This window comes from Strix aluco, chromosome 8, assembly GCF_031877795.1.
Source record: "Strix aluco isolate bStrAlu1 chromosome 8, bStrAlu1.hap1, whole genome shotgun sequence".
Classification (NCBI taxonomy): domain Eukaryota; kingdom Metazoa; phylum Chordata; class Aves; order Strigiformes; family Strigidae; genus Strix; species Strix aluco.
Window position 1 is genome coordinate 33,831,780 of NC_133938.1, and position 18,686 is coordinate 33,850,465.

General features: G+C 41.6%; 1 protein-coding gene across 1 annotated transcript; it reads left to right on the forward strand.

The window, feature by feature from the left end:
* The first annotated feature begins 225 nt into the window (after positions 1–225).
* PRG4 (proteoglycan 4) lies at positions 226–18,686 on the forward strand. Its single transcript, XM_074833207.1, has 11 exons — positions 226–240; positions 5,110–5,229; positions 5,619–5,937; positions 8,096–8,215; positions 10,185–13,616; positions 14,717–14,803; positions 15,113–15,252; positions 16,056–16,212; positions 17,063–17,242; positions 17,452–17,577; positions 18,551–18,686. Exons 1-11 carry the CDS (start codon positions 226–228, stop codon positions 18,652–18,654), a joined length of 4,800 nt encoding a protein of 1,599 aa, XP_074689308.1. The 3' UTR covers positions 18,655–18,686.

Here is an 18,686-nt window from a genome sequence, read left to right on the forward strand (position 1 = left end):
ATAATGAATTTTCCTAGTCTTACTACAAAATTTAACATGTAATCAACTAATAACCAAGACAGAATTTATGGAGTAATTCTAAATTAGCAATTTGTCCTTGAATAGTTTTATGTTGTTATTAAACTAGTATTATGCATAAAGATATGCACTGCAATCTTTTTTTTTAAATTATGAACTGATCAATTGAATTGCATGTAGTGATGTGAGATTATCTTTTTAGGCATGATGTCGTACCTGAAAGTAATGATCATATGGAACATACTTTGTGTATCCCTGGTGATCCTTTCACTGTCCTTGATTCAAGAAGTGTCTTCTGAAGGTACTGTAACATACAAAGTTGAAGGAAGGGTGTCTAGGATATCTGACAAATATTAAGAATGCTTCAAAAGCATCTTCATAAAAATACTAAGTTCTAGAACTTTATATTTATTCAGACAGGCACTATGATTCAGTTTTATCATCACTGAATATTTTCATATTTTGATGCAGCATGGTCCTCTTTTTTTGAGGAATAACATATAGCTATGAATATAATGCAAAATGCCTGTGAACTTACTTCTTTTGCTGTAGATCCTTTTGCCCTCAGACTGACATATTTAGACCAAGTGATTTGCAGTACAATTCAAGGAAGAATCTAAAATTAGAATATCCACATAATTTGGTTAGAAATGTTTAAATACAATATGCTCAGGGAAAGGAATGCCTATACCATGCTAAGTGCTTTGTCATTATATGCACTGTTATTGCCACCACCGACGCCAATTTTGGCAATTATTTGTCTAATACTACAGGTTTTTATTTACTCTCAAAGCTCTGTTATTGATTTCTAACTAAAGTAGCACCATTATGAACAGAAGAACTTGCAGCCTGGTAATTCCTGTGCTATCGAATTGTTGTAGTGATAACACTGGGTATTGCTTGCTGGTAGAAAATAATTTATTACTACTTGACAGTAGAAGACATAACATTTGTAAATCTGAGCAGCTCATCAGGGCACAGCAGATGTCAGATTTGACCTGCAGGGCAGAGCAGTCTGTCACTGCACTCTCTATACTTGATGGGACCCTTCCCACTATTTTCAGCAAAAATCAAGACTCTTACCAACAGAAACTAGAGCCATTTAGATATTTTCCTTAGAAGCAACTTCATAACTTACAATTCATAAACTTAAAACAAATAAATAAATGAAAAAGTGTTACTTTTTGGACTTATTTTCTTCCCATAATGAAAGAAGGGTACCATATATTGGATGCATAGCCATAAAAGAATGTGTCTAGCTTCTCTTTCCAACTCCTGTATTAAGAGCCCTTTAACTCAGGTCCATTAAATTCTCCATTTATTCCCTAGTCCCACTTCATTATTTGTAAAGAAGTGATAACAAACATTATACCTAACTGCTGAAAATCACAGTATATATAATTATTTGTTATCCCATGGCCTTCCTTCATACACACACGTGGAGTGTGTGCTGTTAGAAATTGTCTTTGGTGTTGTGTTGCGTTACATGTTATTTCTTGTTATTTTCTTGTCGTTCCTCAATGTTTCAGCTGATTACCTTAACTCTGTTTTAGCTTGTTGATTGTTCAGCTTCTTTGTTTGCATTTAGGGATGCTTCACTTGTGGTCCTGCATGTTTCATTTTCCAGAAGAAGCTGTTAGCGTATGATGTTAGTAGAGATTTCACATAGGAAGGGGAGTTGTTGCAGGGTGAATATCTGATCTGGCAGTAGAAGGAAACAAACCACTGCCGAGCTTGAATGCTTGCAGTTTGAAAGCAGACCTCCTGACGTCTTGCTTACCAGCTGTAATCTGCACCATTTATTATCATCTAGCATTTGCCAACACTACAGCAGTCCAACAGTAAAGCCGTTGTGGGATGAGCTTTTATGTTAGTCTGCTAGTAAATAATCTCCTAATTAACAAACAGAAAGTACTTTACAGAAGATTGCAGGACTAGGCCCCAACTGTTCCTAACCTCAGATTTGATATCAAATTCCTCTCTGAACTCGGAAAAATATTATGTAGAGGGCAGGCAGATTTTGACAACTTCCAATAAAAGAGGCTCCGTGGACCTGTATTTATTGTGACAGGGCTCACCAGTTTGCAAGCTAAACTGATTTTATCTGGTATTATGAAGAACATCACCAAAAGTAAAAATCAGACAGGCCTAATGGGTCTGTCAGGTACAGTTGTGCAGACGCCCATCTATAACCATACGTAGGGTGGCCTAAGATGGAAAATAAGTCTGCAAATCAATATAGTGTCTGGCTGATATACTGCCTAAGTGAGATCTGCACGGGTCACTTTGGAGGCCAGAACTGCTGTGGTCATACTACTGAACCAGTCCTCAGAGCTTCATAAATCTTCAGGAGAAACAGGCTAAGTTAGCCTCAGCAGAACATCCCCCTAGCCTGAGCGGGCGCTGCTGCTGCTCCTCAAGGTTGGCTCAGAGCAAACCTCTGATCCACATACTTTCAGAAGGGGTTGCACCGGGCCCACAGTTTCTGCAATACCAAGTGAAGAAATGGCATTCTATAGAAAAAAAGATAAATCTTACTACTTTGCCATTCAGCATTTCCTTAGGTACCATTTTGGTTTGGCAATGTTTACACCAGTGTTGTGTGATTTTAGATTTATCAAGCTGTACAGGGAGATGTGGGGAAGGGTATTCTAGAGAGCATCACTGCCACTGTGATTTTAACTGTCAACACTACATGGAGTGCTGCCCTGACTTCAAGAAATTCTGCACGGTGGGTAAGTTCCCAAACACAGCCAGTTCCTATCAGCAAGACTTCGCCTCCCGTTTGCTCCAGCTCCCCACCACACCAGTGTCTCTCCTCTGAATGCTTACATGTCTCTTTTAGTTCTCTGCATCCTTGTTCTCCTCTCATGCATGTATTTTTCTCCCCTTCAAAATCTCAGTGATAACCTCTTGCAACCCATTCAAAGAAAACTGTGGATACACAGGTTATCACTGAGAAAAGGGTTTTGCTTTTCAGAAGGCCAGAGCTAGGCAAGAGAGGGGGGGGAACAGTTTAGCTGCTGCTTGTTTTCTTCTCCTTAATGTATTTGTACTGTATCTGTTTGTCTCTTCTACAAAAAATTGGTAAAAGCAAATTCAGGGTTTTCCAGGAAGAAATTCTGGGACATCCCAACTCAAATTTAAGAAGTGTGGAGGCTGTATGGTCTAACCCAAAGTCAGAGGGTGTCCTTCCATGGACAGAAACTGACTCTGGATCAGAACCATGCCCAGAGTTTTATGGAAAAGATGGTTGGATGAGTATTATTTTTTATGCTTTATTTATATGCAAAACTGTATAGTGTGTACAGGTATTTCAGACTCTTTTACTGAGCATTAAAAAACATTTTCTTATGAATCACCAGTGTCAAAAATATCAGTAATTTAGATAGCTGCAGTTTGTTACACTACACTGTAGTTCTAGTAAGATTACAGGTGTAAGATAAGACTTCTTAGATCCAGCAACCAGGTTGAGTGTTGTTCAAAATGCAGATGCAGCACTCCCCAAAATGCTAATTCTGCCTCTCTGACATGCACACTGGAAACACTTGCACTTCAGTCTTCCCCATCCTGATTTCAATTTGCGAGGGGACGTCAGCATTTTTCGTAACTGAAAGTACATACTGAGGCATTTTAATTATGTAGACCATTTATTTATTGTGGGCCAGATTCTAAAGTTATTCTGGCATCTATATAATATTTAATAAAATCTCTAAGGCTAGAGGAAGTGTTTCCTGTTCTACCATAAATCATTGAATTCAGGCAAGCATATTAGGTGCCATCCTTAAAGGATACAGGCAGTCTGACGAAGGACTGTGGACCAGTTAGCGTGTGATTGATGGTGACTAAATTAGAGAAATGCCAGACATTGGTTATGATAAACACTGCCCTAACATCATAAAATAAAAACAATTCTCACCTGTGTGTGTGGGATGAATCCACTGGCATCAACTCCACATCTACACCGGTCAAAAGACGATCAGAATCTGCCTATACAGTAATCCTAATTTTGCTAGATAGTGATTTAATTGTAAAATATTAATTTATGCCCTACATGCCACAAGGACAATGACTTGAAAAGAGATTTATGTACAGAAAAGATACGGGACAAGAATAACAAGTCATATGGTAACTTCTGGAAATACCAAATGATAGCTAATTGTTGGTTCAATTCTATGAGATGCTAAGCATCCTCAAAAATACTTCAGGGCTAACATAATCACTTCAATTTAACAGTTAACTAAGTACCTATTAAAGGTACTACTGAATGTTAATAAATATTGGATTGTAATATGATGTAAATGTTTAGGATCAAATTTTGTCCTTGAAAAATACAGCAAGCATGTTTTGCTGAAGTCTCTAATAGCTGTTCACACACTTTCTAGAACAATTTTGTCATTATTTGATATGAAACAGAAGTACTGTAGTGACTGAAGTTGTCAGAAGATAACCAATAATGAAATATTAAAAGCAGGTGGTTATTGATCATGTCAAAACATGGTAGATACTCCTTTAGTACCAATAATTTAAGAACTGTATTAAATAGACTGGGATAACATTTCAAAAATAGTCACTCGGTGTAACTTTGTTAACTCATTCACACAATTAAACTGCAGTATTTGCCCAGAGACACCAGTACACTTGGTCATGACAATTTAGGCAAATTATTTTTCAGAAATGTTGATGTGTAGACACATCACTCTTGATGCAAAGTGGTACCCTGATGAACACCTTTTTGAAAACCCAACACAGAATTTAAATACTGTTCTTGAGCTAACTGCTATTTGATTAGGGAAATGGAAACCTTCTCTGATGGGACCTAGCTAAAGTGAATGTTGAGGTCACATTTTATTACACTCTAAGTTCTGAATGGTCTCAAAGTACCGCAGTGGCAAAGTGCAGGTCTGGTTGTACAGCCTGAATCAAAACCCATAATTACACAAACAAGTTCTGGATCAGACCAGAATAACCACCTGATTTTATGAAGCTGTTCTTGACATCAGCTTAAGCAAATGATTTCGCTGTAGAAAGGTCCCAGTCTTAAAGGTGAGCTAGCCAAAAATACTAATTCTGTTGTTCTGCCTTACGCAGCAGTCTCCTGCAGAGGACGTTGCTTTGAAGCCTTTGAAAGAGGACGAGAGTGTGACTGTGATGCAGACTGTGAAAGATATGGCAAATGTTGCCCAGACTACACGGAACACTGTAAAGAGGGTAAGAAATTTCTTTATCGCTATATTTTTCCTAGATATATTTAAACAGAGATGCGTTGCATTATAATAAAACATCAGTTGTGCAGGCTTCTTAGGACACAAGAGGTTAGGTACTGAACAAAAGAAACCAAACAAAAATAACAAAATCTAATTTAAAAAATGAAATGGCCGTTTTCTCAAGCATGAACACTTTATCGGCACATACAGGTAGATGCACTGAAAGCCATCACCAAGGTACGAATTCTGAGGGTAATGTTTTATTTTGCATTAGCTTCTTCTGGCACTAGCCATTCTCTAATTTACTGTCAGAACTGTCACCCAGAATAACGTGTAAGCTCAGGCTTTGCATTTGCACTTCCACTCCTGCTACTTAAATTACATCAATAATAGAATTCAAGGACAGAAGCTGAGGAGAATGAATGGCATATTGCAGTAAAAATCCTGGTTCATCCTACAAAAGAAGTAGTAATGAAGGAAGATCCAACTCCTTTAAATTCCCCACCCATGCAAATGTGGAGAATACCTCCTCCATGCATTGGGACAGCACTACCTGAGCCTCCAGGCCACTTGCTCGGGTTCCTGCAGTCACCGGCAGCATATAGAGAGAGATGTCCTAGATCCTCCCCACCTCAAATCCAAGATGGGAAGGGCAGCCCAATGCAGAAACCCATCCTCTGGGGCAAGAGGGAGGAACCGCAGGATCCGCCTGGTTAGAAGTGGTTACATACTCACACTGCAGCGAGAGGAATTTTAAGAAAACACACATTTAACCTTTAGGCTACAAGTTCAGTTCAGGGAAGAATTACACTGACCCACAGTCACTTTTGGTTATTCTGTACTTCACTGCAGAACCTGGTGGGTTTTTGTTAGTTGAGCACAAAGGCACAGATCTAGAGGTGCAGTCTCCCCTTCATGTGGCTTTAATGACACTAGCAATTGAATTCTAGTCTAGAAAACACTAACAGAATATGTTTCATTTCATCATGTCCTTAAACGTTCAGCTACTTACGGACCTAAATTCATTTCTGTGAACACACTTGGCAAATATGCCTTGGCACCGGGTTACTGCCTTCACAGACCAGACAACTTGCAAGGCAGCCAATTTTCAAAGCGTGCAGTTTAACAAACAAGATGAGCTACAGATTATCATTTGGTTCACTTTAACAACCACTCCCAGTCCCCAGGTGCTGGTATAACTGCTTGCTTTTGCCACTCAGTTGCACTGTCATTGATACTGAAATAGACTCTGTATTCAGCATTTTTTGACTGGATGTCTAGAGGAGGATAAATGTCTTGGAAGTGTCTTGAGATTAATTTGTTGCCTTTGAGGTTGCTTAACACCTTCGTTTTGCTGCCATTTTCACTTGTTCTTCAGTTCAAATATAAGGAAAACTTAACCAATTGCTCCTAATCTCAAGAGAGCTGCTTCTAGTATTTTAGTTACTTAACTTTGTGATTAATTTTTATAAAACAAACAACAAAATATCCACCAAACCCAGCCTATCTCTGTACTTGGTATTTTAATATTTTTGCTATGTGTGAGTAACTGAGAAACCTGTTAAACCTCTTGGAATAATTTTGCTGTTTATGCATCTTCTGAACACCTTGTTCTGCACAGTGAAGCTAAGTTTACAACATATATCTAGAGATCATTTTTACGTTTCTTATCCTCCAGAAGCCCTGTATCCCCTGAATACGCATGCACACATAGTTAAGGACTGATCAAACATTCCCCCTGCCGCTGCTGACTCCTCTGAAAGCCAATTCAGCTCCCAAAGTGATTTTATTCAACAATTACAATTTCTCTCTTTCTCAATAAAAGCTTCAGGATATAGTCCAACACCTAACCTTACTTACTATGAAAGTAGATGCTTTGATACCAGGGTCGTCACCTTATGAGACAAAAATACTGCTCCTTTTATAAAAAGTTGATTATACATACCCATGGCAGCTACCAGCTCCTTTAGTGGGGTCAGAAACACTCTGCAGGTTCCCTGAGATCCATCATGCTTTTTTCACAACGAACAAGATCCTTCTACAAGGCTATGCTAGTGAGAAAAGAGGTCTCACTTCCAGTTGTACAATTTGATGATCTACAACTAGATGATCTTCAAGGTCTTTTCCAACCTAGATGATTCTGTGATTCTGTGAATTTGACCCAACAATTAATTAAAAAGTATTTTCTGGCACTTACTGGATGGAAGTGAAATCCTATTCAATCTTCAGAGTTGGAAAATCTGAACACAAGCTTCCAGTTTTCCCTAAAACTCAGCCTACTGGAAGTCAGCTTAATACTTAGACCTTGTTTTGTTTCTTTGGTCCATGTCTGCTTTCTAGTTCCCGTCTCTTTCAAGGAAACTATTGCTTTTAAGATGTCTTTCCAAAATGATCATTTGTGTTGAATTATCATGTCTGAAGAACTACAATATAACTAAATTTTCAGGGGATTATTGAAGTAAATGCTTGGTTAATGATAGCTCTCACAGATCCACTATAGAGAGTTAATCCCAAGTCATCTGCAGTCAGAAAAATAACCTGACAAAAAAAAAATTAGACAAATTTTCAGAACATAGAACTCCACTTAGAATTTGTCTTTTTCCCACCTCAAAATTCCCATTAGCAAAGAATGTCTTACCTCGAGCTTCTGGGAAAAACATTGCTCCCATTTGTGATGAAGCACTTAGGGATGCAAAGGATATTTTTGCTCTTTTTCCCCTGAATAATACTGTAATATGATAGGTAGGAAGAAACTTAGATTTATATGGAAGATGGTCACTGAAATTCTGTAATCGTTCCTCTTATATAGTTGACACCAAGCACCTATGAAGAAAAATGCTCCCATTAACAGATTATTTTATTTCTTTCAGCACATGCAGAAAAGCCATCACCGAAGACTCCTCCAGCAAACAAACCAACATCTAAAAGGTCATCCAAAAATGAGGAAAATAAGCCGGAGGAAGTAACGCAGCCCCATGAAGTTATGGAAGGTAGGAAAGTATATGAATGAAACAGGATGGGTGTTACCTGAAGGAAACATTAAAGACCATTTTCCTGCTCTGGAAATAGAAAGTCGATGCAAGACATTACCAGACAGTTACCAAGCTTGGAACCGCTCAGTTTATAAACTAATTACCTCACCTAGACCTCAGGGTACTGACTTCGGAGAGTTCACTTAGCACAGATGTTGAAGTGTGGTGATGTCTCCGGTGTCTCTATTGGATTTTCACACATATCTTCCACAAATATGTTACACACCATTGTCAGTTTTGGACAAAGTCCACAGCTGGAACAGGAAGGGTGTTGTATTTTGGGACAGTGATGAATTGGCCGGACCAAGATAGGAAAATCTAGCAGGTTTCTCTAGCTTTAATCATGCCAGGCCTCACGCAGCTTCAGAAAACACATAATTTATTTTTTTCTCAATGGAAAATATGTTGCTTTCCTGCGTTCTTTGATATTCTGTTCCAGCATTTTAAGTGATAATTCAGGAGATCAGTTTGAACTTGAAACTTGAAGTAACAAGAATGAAATGAGATTGGTCAATGTTGGCCAATATTTTAACGCTTACTTAAAAAAAAAAAAATTTAAATTTGGAGTACTTACCTTTCTGCTGTGTCAATTTCCTATTACAAAAAAATCAATATAGTGCCTTAAGTGAAAAACAATTAAGGAAGTTCAAATAACCGTTAACAGGATCTCACTTGGTTCATGGTATTTCAGACTCATTGGGCCTGGGTGGGAGAAAAACCTATTCTGTAAGGCTCTGCTCATACCACACTGTTTCTACAATACATTTACACAGGGATTATGTCTCACACTGCAGTATTGTACGTTCTTCCAGTCTGCTGGGAGAGACACTGCCTCAATGCTGCTAACAGTCATCAGGCCGTGACCATCAGCAATAGCTCAGGTCTTTTTATATTTTTAAATGTATTCAAAAATCTGAAAGATATGGCCCCAAACCATATGATGCTGCACTTGGTTTTTTCAGGTTTTCAAGAAACAAATGCCAATTCAGTTGGAATGGTAGAGAGCAACACAGCAGGAATGACAGAGAAAAAAAAAAAAGAAACAAACACCACAAAACCTGTGTGAAAACAGAACTAAATGGCAAAACTTCAGAGAGATAACACTTACTGAGACATTAAAATGCAGAAGTATTTACTGTTACTTTTTACTGAATATAGCTATAATAACAATTTGACTCAAGTCAGTGTAACTATATACAAGTAAAGAGAGTCTTAAAGCCATAAATGAGAAGAAAATCACTCAAGACACAAAGATACAGTAGGAGATGCAGTCAGGTGTCTGTATTCAGGAAGTTTGTTTTCCTCACCTTTCCCTACCTCTCTCCTTCAAGTTGAGGTCATTGGTGCAGGCTATGTTACAATTAAGGTCAGAGGAATAAATCAAAAGAACGGACAGAGAAGGGAAGTGTCATATTAGAAGGACTATACGTTATAGCGTGGTTCCCTTCCATGAGAAAGGATGGAAACACCAGGTGGCCTCACCTGCAAACACCAAACTAAAATCTGACATGTTGTACTCGGAGCTGTGACAGGTCAGACAAAAGGATTACTTAAAACTTAGGTAAGCTGCTGCAAAGTCCCATGCAGACAAAAAGAAGTCACATTTAACCCAGTCCAGGTTAGCTTTGCTCTTCTGTACTATTTATATTTGACAGTTACTTAAGTCCATAAACTGACATTTATATATTTAACTTAGGTTTCCAAATACACCCCCTTTCTTTTTTTTTTTTGCCAGTTTAAATAAATGAATATTTCAACCACTTTAAAGAAAATTAAGTGCAATTTTGCACAGAAAGTGTTTAGAGCAAAGACCATAAAAAAAACTATTGCTACTCAAAAGATAAATTTCTCACCTGTATAATGAATTGATACGCAATAGGTGCATGCACTGCAATTCCAGTGTCTTAATAAATATTTGTTTTCATAGATACTGGCAGCGAACAGGAAAAAAAAGTGACCAGTCCTGCTCCAACTACAAAAAAACCTGATACAACCACAACAACCAAAGCAACTACAACTGATCCAAAGCCAAGTTTACCCGCTACAACGAGTACTGCTAAAATAACAACAACCACCACAGAGGCCACTACAGCTCAGAAAGAAACACCTGGGACAACAGCGGCACCGACGACCAAGGCTGACTCTCCCACCACCCCCAAACCTGAAGACACAACCCCAGAGGCCACAGAGGCACCAACAACCGAGGCTGAATCTCCAACCACCCCCAAACCTGAAGACACAACCCCAGAGGCCACAGAGGCACCAACAACCGAGGCTGAATCTCCTACCACCCCCAAACCTGAAGACACAACCCCAGAGGCCACAGAGGCACCAACAACTGAGGCTGAATCTCCAACCACCCCCAAACCTGAAGACACAACCCCAGAGGCACCAACAACCGAGGCTGACTCTCCAACCACCCCCAAACCTGAAGACACCACCCCAGAGGCCACAGAGGCACCAACAACTGAGGCTGACTCTCCAACCACCCCCAAACCTGAAGATACAACCCCAGAGGCACCAACAACCGAGGCTGACTCTCCAACCACCCCCAAACCTGAAGACACCACCCCAGAGGCCACAGAGGCACCAACAACTGAGGCTGACTTTCCCACCACCCCCAAACCTGAAGACACCACCCCAGAGGCACCAACGACCAAGGCAGATGCTCCCACCACCCCCATACCTGAAGACACAACCCCAGAGGCACCAACAACTGAGGCTGACTCTCCCACCACCCCCATACCTGAAGATACAACCCCAGAGGCCACAGAGGCACCAACAACTGAGGCTGACTCTCCAACCACCCCCAAACCTGAAGACACAACCCCAGAGGCACCAACGACCAAGGCTGACTCTCCCACCACCCCCAAACCTGAAGACACAACCCCGGAGGCACCAACGACCAAGGTAGATGCTCCCACCACCCCCATACCTGAAGACACAACCCCAGAGGCACCAACAACCAAGGCTGACTCTCCCACCACCCCCATACCTGAAGATACAACCCCAGAGGCCACAGAGGCACCAACGACCAAGGCAGACTCTCCCACCACCCCCAAACCTGAAGACACCACCCCAGAGGCACCAACAACTGAGGCTGACTCTCCAACCACCCCCAAACCTGAAGACACAACCCCAGAGGCACCAACGACCAAGGCTGACTCTCCCACCACCCCCAAACCTGAAGACACAACCCCAGAGGCCACGGAGGCACCAACGACCAAGGCAGACTCTCCCACCACCCCCAAACCTGAAGACACCACCCCAGAGGCACCAACAACCGAGGCTGACTCTCCAACCACCCCCAAACCTGAAGACGCAACCCCAGAGGCCACGGAGGCACCAACGACCAAGGCTGACTCTCCCACCACCCCCAAACCTGAAGACACCACCCCAGAGGCACCAATGACCAAGGCTGACTCTCCCACCACCCCCAAACCTGAAGACACCACCCCAGAGGCACCAACGACCAAGGCTGACTCTCCCACCACCCCCAAACCTGAAGACGCAACCCCAGAGGCCACGGAGGCACCAACGACCAAGGCAGACTCTCCCACCACCCCCAAACCTGAAGACACCACCCCAAAGGCACCAACGACCAAGGCTGACTCTCCCACCACCCCTAAACCTGAAGACACAACCCCAGAGGCACCAATGACCAAGGCTGACTCTCCCACCACCCCTAAACCTGAAGACACAACCCCAGAGGCACCAACGACCAAGGCTGACTCTCCCACCACCCCTAAACCTGAAGACACCACCCCAGAGGCACCAACGACCAAGGCTGACGCTCCCACCACCCCCAAACCTGAAGACACAACCCCAGAGGCACCAACGACCAAGGCTGACTCTCCAACCACCCCCAAACCTGAAGATACAACCCCAGAGGCACCAACGACGAAGGCTGACTCTCCCACCACCCCTAAACCTGAAGACACAACCCCGGAGGCACCAACAACCAAGGCAGACTCTCCCACCACCCCTAAACCTGAAGATGCAACCCCAGAGGCCACGGAGGCACCAACGACCAAGGCTGATTCTCCCACCACCCCCAAAGCACCAATGACCAAGGCGGACTCTCCCACAACCCCTACAGTTAAGCGGACTACCCCTGCAGGCGCTGAGGCTGACACCCCTGCTGTAGAGAAAACAACATCTGTTGAAGTGAGAGCTCCTGTCCCTGGATTAGTAACTACCGTTAAGAAAGACACAAGCACTCAAAACATAGAGCTGGTCACAACAACTAGGAAAGAAACAGCCATACCTGAAGCCGACACTATGTTTTCAGAAACAACCACAGAAAAGAAAATCACAATTTCTGCACCCAAAGTAGCAACCAGTACAACTGCAAAAGATACAACTACAGAAGTACAAAGGATAGTGGTGACTGCAGCTAGTACTACTGAAAAAAAAGACAAAAAACCAGCTAAAACTGTTGCTACTCCTATAACCAAAGAGGCAAGTAAAATAGAAACAACCACGGTGAATAAAGAGGTAACAACATCCAAGAAAGAGAAAATTACTGTGCTTAAAGACATTTTAACAACAAGTAGGAAAGACACAACTACGGTAACTAGGGTGATAACAGCTAAACCAGATGACTCTCCTAAAGGTAAGGATGATATTCCAAATACAACTCCTACAGCCAAGCAAGCTGTCACTACAGCAGCTGAATCAGAAGCAACTACTGCGGACAAAAAGACTGCAACAACATCTGTGCAAAGAGAAGTAACCCCAGCTAAACAGGACAAGACTCCCATACCAAAAGAGACTTTAACAGCTAAAAAAGAAGAAAGCCCTGTGCGAACAGCGACTGTAAAAACAGCAGCTGCAGCAGCTACAACTCCCTTGCCCAAGCCCACTCTGTTGACAACAACTGCCAAAAGAGATTCAACTCCTAAACCCAGGGAGACTGTAACAACAAATAAAAGAGAGACGACTGTGGAAACTAAGCAGACTGTAACAGTTGCAGCAAAAGAGAGCATAAGTACTACTTGTGTTGTTGTAGAGCCAACAACAGCTGGTAAAAAAGAGGTAACGACCATCAAAGAAACTAATATCACACCTGAAAAAGAAATGGAAGATGCCACTGAAAAGGCCCCCAGTATTAACAAAGAGGAAACTACAGTTACTAAAGAGACCACTACAAGAGATAAAAAAGACACGATAGAAGAAATGTTTATTGTTTCCAAAGGGACATCCAAGCCAACTATACATTTCCAGGAGGTTACTGACACAAGAGATGAGCCTCATCCAGCCGACCCTGAAACTCTGCCAGTAAAAGAAGAGCCTGAGATCAACAACAAGCCTTTAATACAAACTGCAGACTTGCCCATTTTACCCGGAGAAACACAAGGTAATTGCATTCCAGTAGGTACAAAAGCACCAATAACTCCACCAGAGAGCACAACAAAATCCATGAGTAAAGGACATGGCAAGGCCTTTCTATACAGTGCCACAAGAACATGGCAGTCCTGGCCCAGGGGTCAGCCATAACCACGGTGCTACGGTACTCAGCATCCTGAATACGGGTACTTCAGTTTTCAATTGTATTGTTAGTGAAATTCTTCATGTTAGTTTAGAGCGTGATCTTGTTTTAGTACTTGGTTTCAGTAGTTGGTCCTGCCGTAAGTACTGTAAAAGATGCAAACAAAAAAAAGTCAAGGAAAAAGAAGATAAATTTCTAAGGCCCATGAAAACATTGCTAGGGAGTCAGGCTGAATATCCACCATTACTCACGGTACCTAATGTGGCGTTTCGTAGTCTCATACAAAAAACACCACATAAGACAGACAAGAAGTCTTTTCCTTGTATTCTCTTCCCTCTGTGCTTTTTGCCACAATGTTTTTTTTTTCATGTCCTCGGTATTTATTTTAACCACATATGGCCTGCACGTTCTTGGGAATTTTTTCCAATCATATATTGGAAGGAAAGAAAAAAAGAGGTGTTTTAGATGGAAAATACTTAGATTTTGTCCAAAACGGATTCATCCTTTCTTTATATTTAACTGAAAGTAAATGTAAATGTTTTTTTAAGAAATAAGGAGGGGGAATGGAACCCATTAGAGCAGCTTGGAGAAACATCAAGTAAACATCCCGGAGCATGAAAAAATTAATTGAGGGCTGTAGCATACAATGCATTTATAGGTCTTTTTCTGAATTACAGGTACTTAGGTAAGCAATAAGCAAAGCGATCCATACCTAGTCATGTAAACAGCTGGTCTGGCACTCCTGGGACCAAAACACGAGAGCCAAACTTTCCAAGAACTGATCTCAAATGAGTAACTATACCCTTTGTGGGACAAGTGCCAGGCAGAGGCCTGAACGATGGAGGGCGTCAAACATCACCCGACACGGATGATCACATTTAACAGTCATAGTGCTACTGGCGGTGGGCTGGGCAGGTAACATCGTTTGTGTTAAATGTTAAACAAACCCAAGCCACTGTGTTTTGCAGCGAAGAAGGACGAGAAGGACCTGTGCAGCGGGAAGCCAGCGGATGGCATGGTGGCCCTGCCTAATGGCACCCTGGCCGTCTTCCGAGGTAGGCCAGCCCTTGCCCTCCTCCTCTTCCTCCTCTTTGTCTTCCTCCTCCTCCTTCCCCCACCACCCTCACCCGCCCCAGCCCCAACCCCCCAACCCACTTCAGCGCTCTGAGCCCTCATGAAGTGACTCCCGAGCCTGGCCACGCCTCAGGGGTGCTGCGGGTGCAGGAGCCGCCTTACCCCCTCAGCCGCGGCCTGAGGGCAGGAGAGAGGAAAGAGGGGAGGGGGATCCTCGTTTCCTGTGTCTTTCTCCCTGCGTCTGTCTGTCTGTCTGTCTGCGTTTCACCATCTCTCCTCCCACTGTGCAGGTCACTACTACTGGCTGCTGAACGGCAGGAGCCCGCCAACAACCAGCCCCCGCCGGATCAGCGATGGCTGGGGCGTCCCGTCCCCCATCGACGCCGTCTTCTCCAGGTGCAACTGCGACGGCAAGACCTTCTTCGTCAAGGTGGGGAGCGAGAGTGTGGTGGGTGCAGGAGGCGCCAGGAGGGCGTGGGGAGCAGATCAGCTTAAAAAAAAGGTGTGGGTTATGAAATGCAGCCCAGCAGAAGAGGAGCCTTGCGTCGCTCTGGGGCCGTGTTGCTCGTTTTATAGAACAAATGGTGTTTTTGAACAGTGTGGTGGGTTTGAAAATCTGCGGGTGAAGTGTCTCTTCTCCAGCCCCCCCATCTGACTTGAGATGGTGCTTTTTAGGCAAAACCTCAATTCAGTGTTTTTCTCCTCTAGGAGACAAAGCATTGGCAAAATAATTGACAATTGAGTAAAGTTTACATATGAGCCACACTTCCAAAAAAATCCAAATCTTTAATACAGGTATTTTATCGTGTCTTTCCCTTGCCCAAACGTGGCCTAAATTTGTTCCTAATACATTTTCCTTCCTGAAAGATTATAATGAAATGTACACACCTCATTAAAGGAGTTATATAGTTATTTCCCATTTAATCATTCAGTCCTGGAATTCAAGCAGCTTTTCCTATCTGTGAAAATTTAGAAAGCAAATCGCTTCGCTCAGTAACGACTCTTTAACAGTTCATTTCTAAGATACGCTATCCCTATCAAAGGTGGTGTTGGAAGACCGCAGAAGGTATTTTATGAAGTTGTAATATTTTTTCCTGTTTTTAATGTATGTAGGAGTGGTTCCAGTTTTAGTTATCAAAATGCTAGCGTTATGATTATTTTCCATGTCTGTGTTGAAGCTCAATTACCAAGAATGAATTTCCTCTAAAGCTCGTTCTTTCCTTAAATCATCAGGGTCCCTTATACTGGCGTTTCACTAACGGTGTTATGGATAAAGGCTATCCCAAACCTCTCGCAAACGGATTTGCAGGGCTAAGCGGGAAAATAGTAGCAACCCTCCCCGTGGCAAGATACAACAACAGACCAGAATCTGTTTATTTTATCAAAAAAGGTATGTCTCATATTTCAGAAGTTTGCAGATGAGCAAAAGGTCCTTCAGTTGCCTTAGTCAGGAATAAACCACCATTCCTCTTGACTGAAAGATGTATTTCTTTCAAAAACAGAAACGTAAGTGATGACAGAGTGTGCTAGGTGATCAAAAAATAGCCTGAAGCTTTAAAAATTTGTATTAGTACTTACAGATCTTTAAGTGTGTTCTAAAATAGACAGGACTGTAAGGGACAGAATCCAGCATTGTAGCAGACAAACATTAAATTTTATCTGGTGGCAAAACTATTTTAGTCTCAAGTTAGAAAGGGGAAGGCTTTAATCTTACTGGTACATAACTATGTATGGGAATCTCCCTCCTGATCTCTTATTTCATATTTTAAATTACTTTCCTTATCTGACATGAATGATGAGCTGCCAACATAAGAATTATCTGAATTTACAAAGCAGAGATTAATAAAGTGCAAACCCTTTTTCTGGGCTCTAGTCCTCCTTTTATGCAGCCTACAATGATGGCCTTACCCTCTTCTTGATAAATAGGAACAATGGCAGCAAAAGGAGCTCCCCCAGAGTTGTACTTACTACTGTAATCGTAATGAGCCTGCAGAAGGCATTACTATGTCTAAAAGCACATGATGGATTTAGGGAGCAAGGCTTTTTCTAATCTCAAAATGTAGGAACAAAGTGCTGAAGGCTGCTGCCACGGCTGTAGCTGTATTAAAATGATGCCATTGATTTCCCACATGTAATGCAGATATCAAGGACATTTTCTGATCTAGCTGGTGTTTTGGTGGGGACTTTGGTTTGTTTTGGTTTTTTTTTTTTTAACCAAATGAAACAAATGTCTGCTTTAGATGGCAACATGCAACAGTATGTGTACAGACAGGAGCCTGCCAAGAAGTGTCAAAGAAGAACCCAGGTTACCGTGAGATACCCAGTTTACGTCCCAAGACTTGTAATAAGACGACGCTTTCAACGTGCAGTAAGAATGCCAACCATTATTCAGACTGTCAGAATCAACCCATATCCATCTGGTAACTTATCTTTATTAAGTTTCTTTTATACAACCGTTTCAAGCGTAGTAGTTTCTGTAACACAACATTCTGTTCCATTTTTTTTTTTTAAATACTTTTAATATTTTTTAATCCAATAGAGCACGCTTGCTGTAGATTATACAAGCAAGTAATAGTTGACAGCAGACACACTGCAACACCTCCTAACTGAAGTTTTCTTCCACTTGCAGGAGTTTTGCGCGAGGCAGTCAGAATGACTGCCTACTGGAGAGGGCTCCCCAAAGTGATTCATTCAACTATCTCACTACCCAACTACAATAAGCCAGATGGCTACGACTATTACGCCTTCTCCTACAGTAAGTTAAAGCTAATGCACGTTACTATCAATCTCAAAAGACTAGGGGATGGGGAAGAAAGAAGCCCACGTATCTCTCAGCTTTCCGAAGCGTGAGGTTAGCGCCTGTGGTTCTGCAAGACTAATTTTAAGCGCTATTGAAAAGTCCTGAGAATTAAAACGTTGCCTGTAATTGAGATGATTCTATTAAAAAAATCAATAGTTACAGGACAACTAGCAGCAGTGAGGTACAACGATTCAAACTAGCCAGTTGTGGAATGCATTGCTGTAAGAGTTCAGGCTTATCAAGTGACAAAAAAACCTGACACTTTATTAAATTCTGCATTTATGATAGCTTGAAATCCTTGGACCACTACACATTGATAGTTTTTTCACTGGTTTCCATGGAACTATGTTTCTGACAAAATAAAAAAGGGTGGGACATGAACCATTTTGCTTCACAGGAGAAAAATTATTTATGATTCCAGATTAGGTAGATCCTTTCTCTCTAGTCAGAATCATGTAAAAGCATTCCTCAGAATTTTTCTAAGAACTAGCTGTATCCAAAACCAGGATGCTAAAGTAAGTTTCTGTGTGAACTAATTCCTAACCTTAACAGAGGCCAATTCACACCCAGGGACCACGGAGTTCCCACTTTTGTAGTTAGTGCAGGATTGTTTTATTTCGAGTTTGATTTTCAAATTCTTAAGACTAGTCTGTGTTCTAGCAGTATGAGTATTCTTCCCTACTCCCTGTTCTTGGGGCATATTTCATTACTAGTAGTACTCTAAAACTTAGCTAAACACAACGAAGGACATGTAAAAAATAAAGTTGAAGACAAAAATTAATTGTTATACCCTCTCAACTCCATATATTTACTGTGGAATGAAAAATCTGTTATTCATGCCTAAATGAAATTAAAAGGAAGGTTTTAACTTCAAGATCCTTTCCATGTAGTTTCTGGAATTTAATTGTGACATAAATCTTCATTTCAGATCGGTACTACAGTTTGGACATTGGCAAAAGAATAGCAAGACCTGTGACGGCTCTCACAGGAAAGACTGTATCCAAAGACTGGTACAACTGTCCTAGCAAGTGATGCACAGCAAAGGATTTTAAAAAAAAGATGCC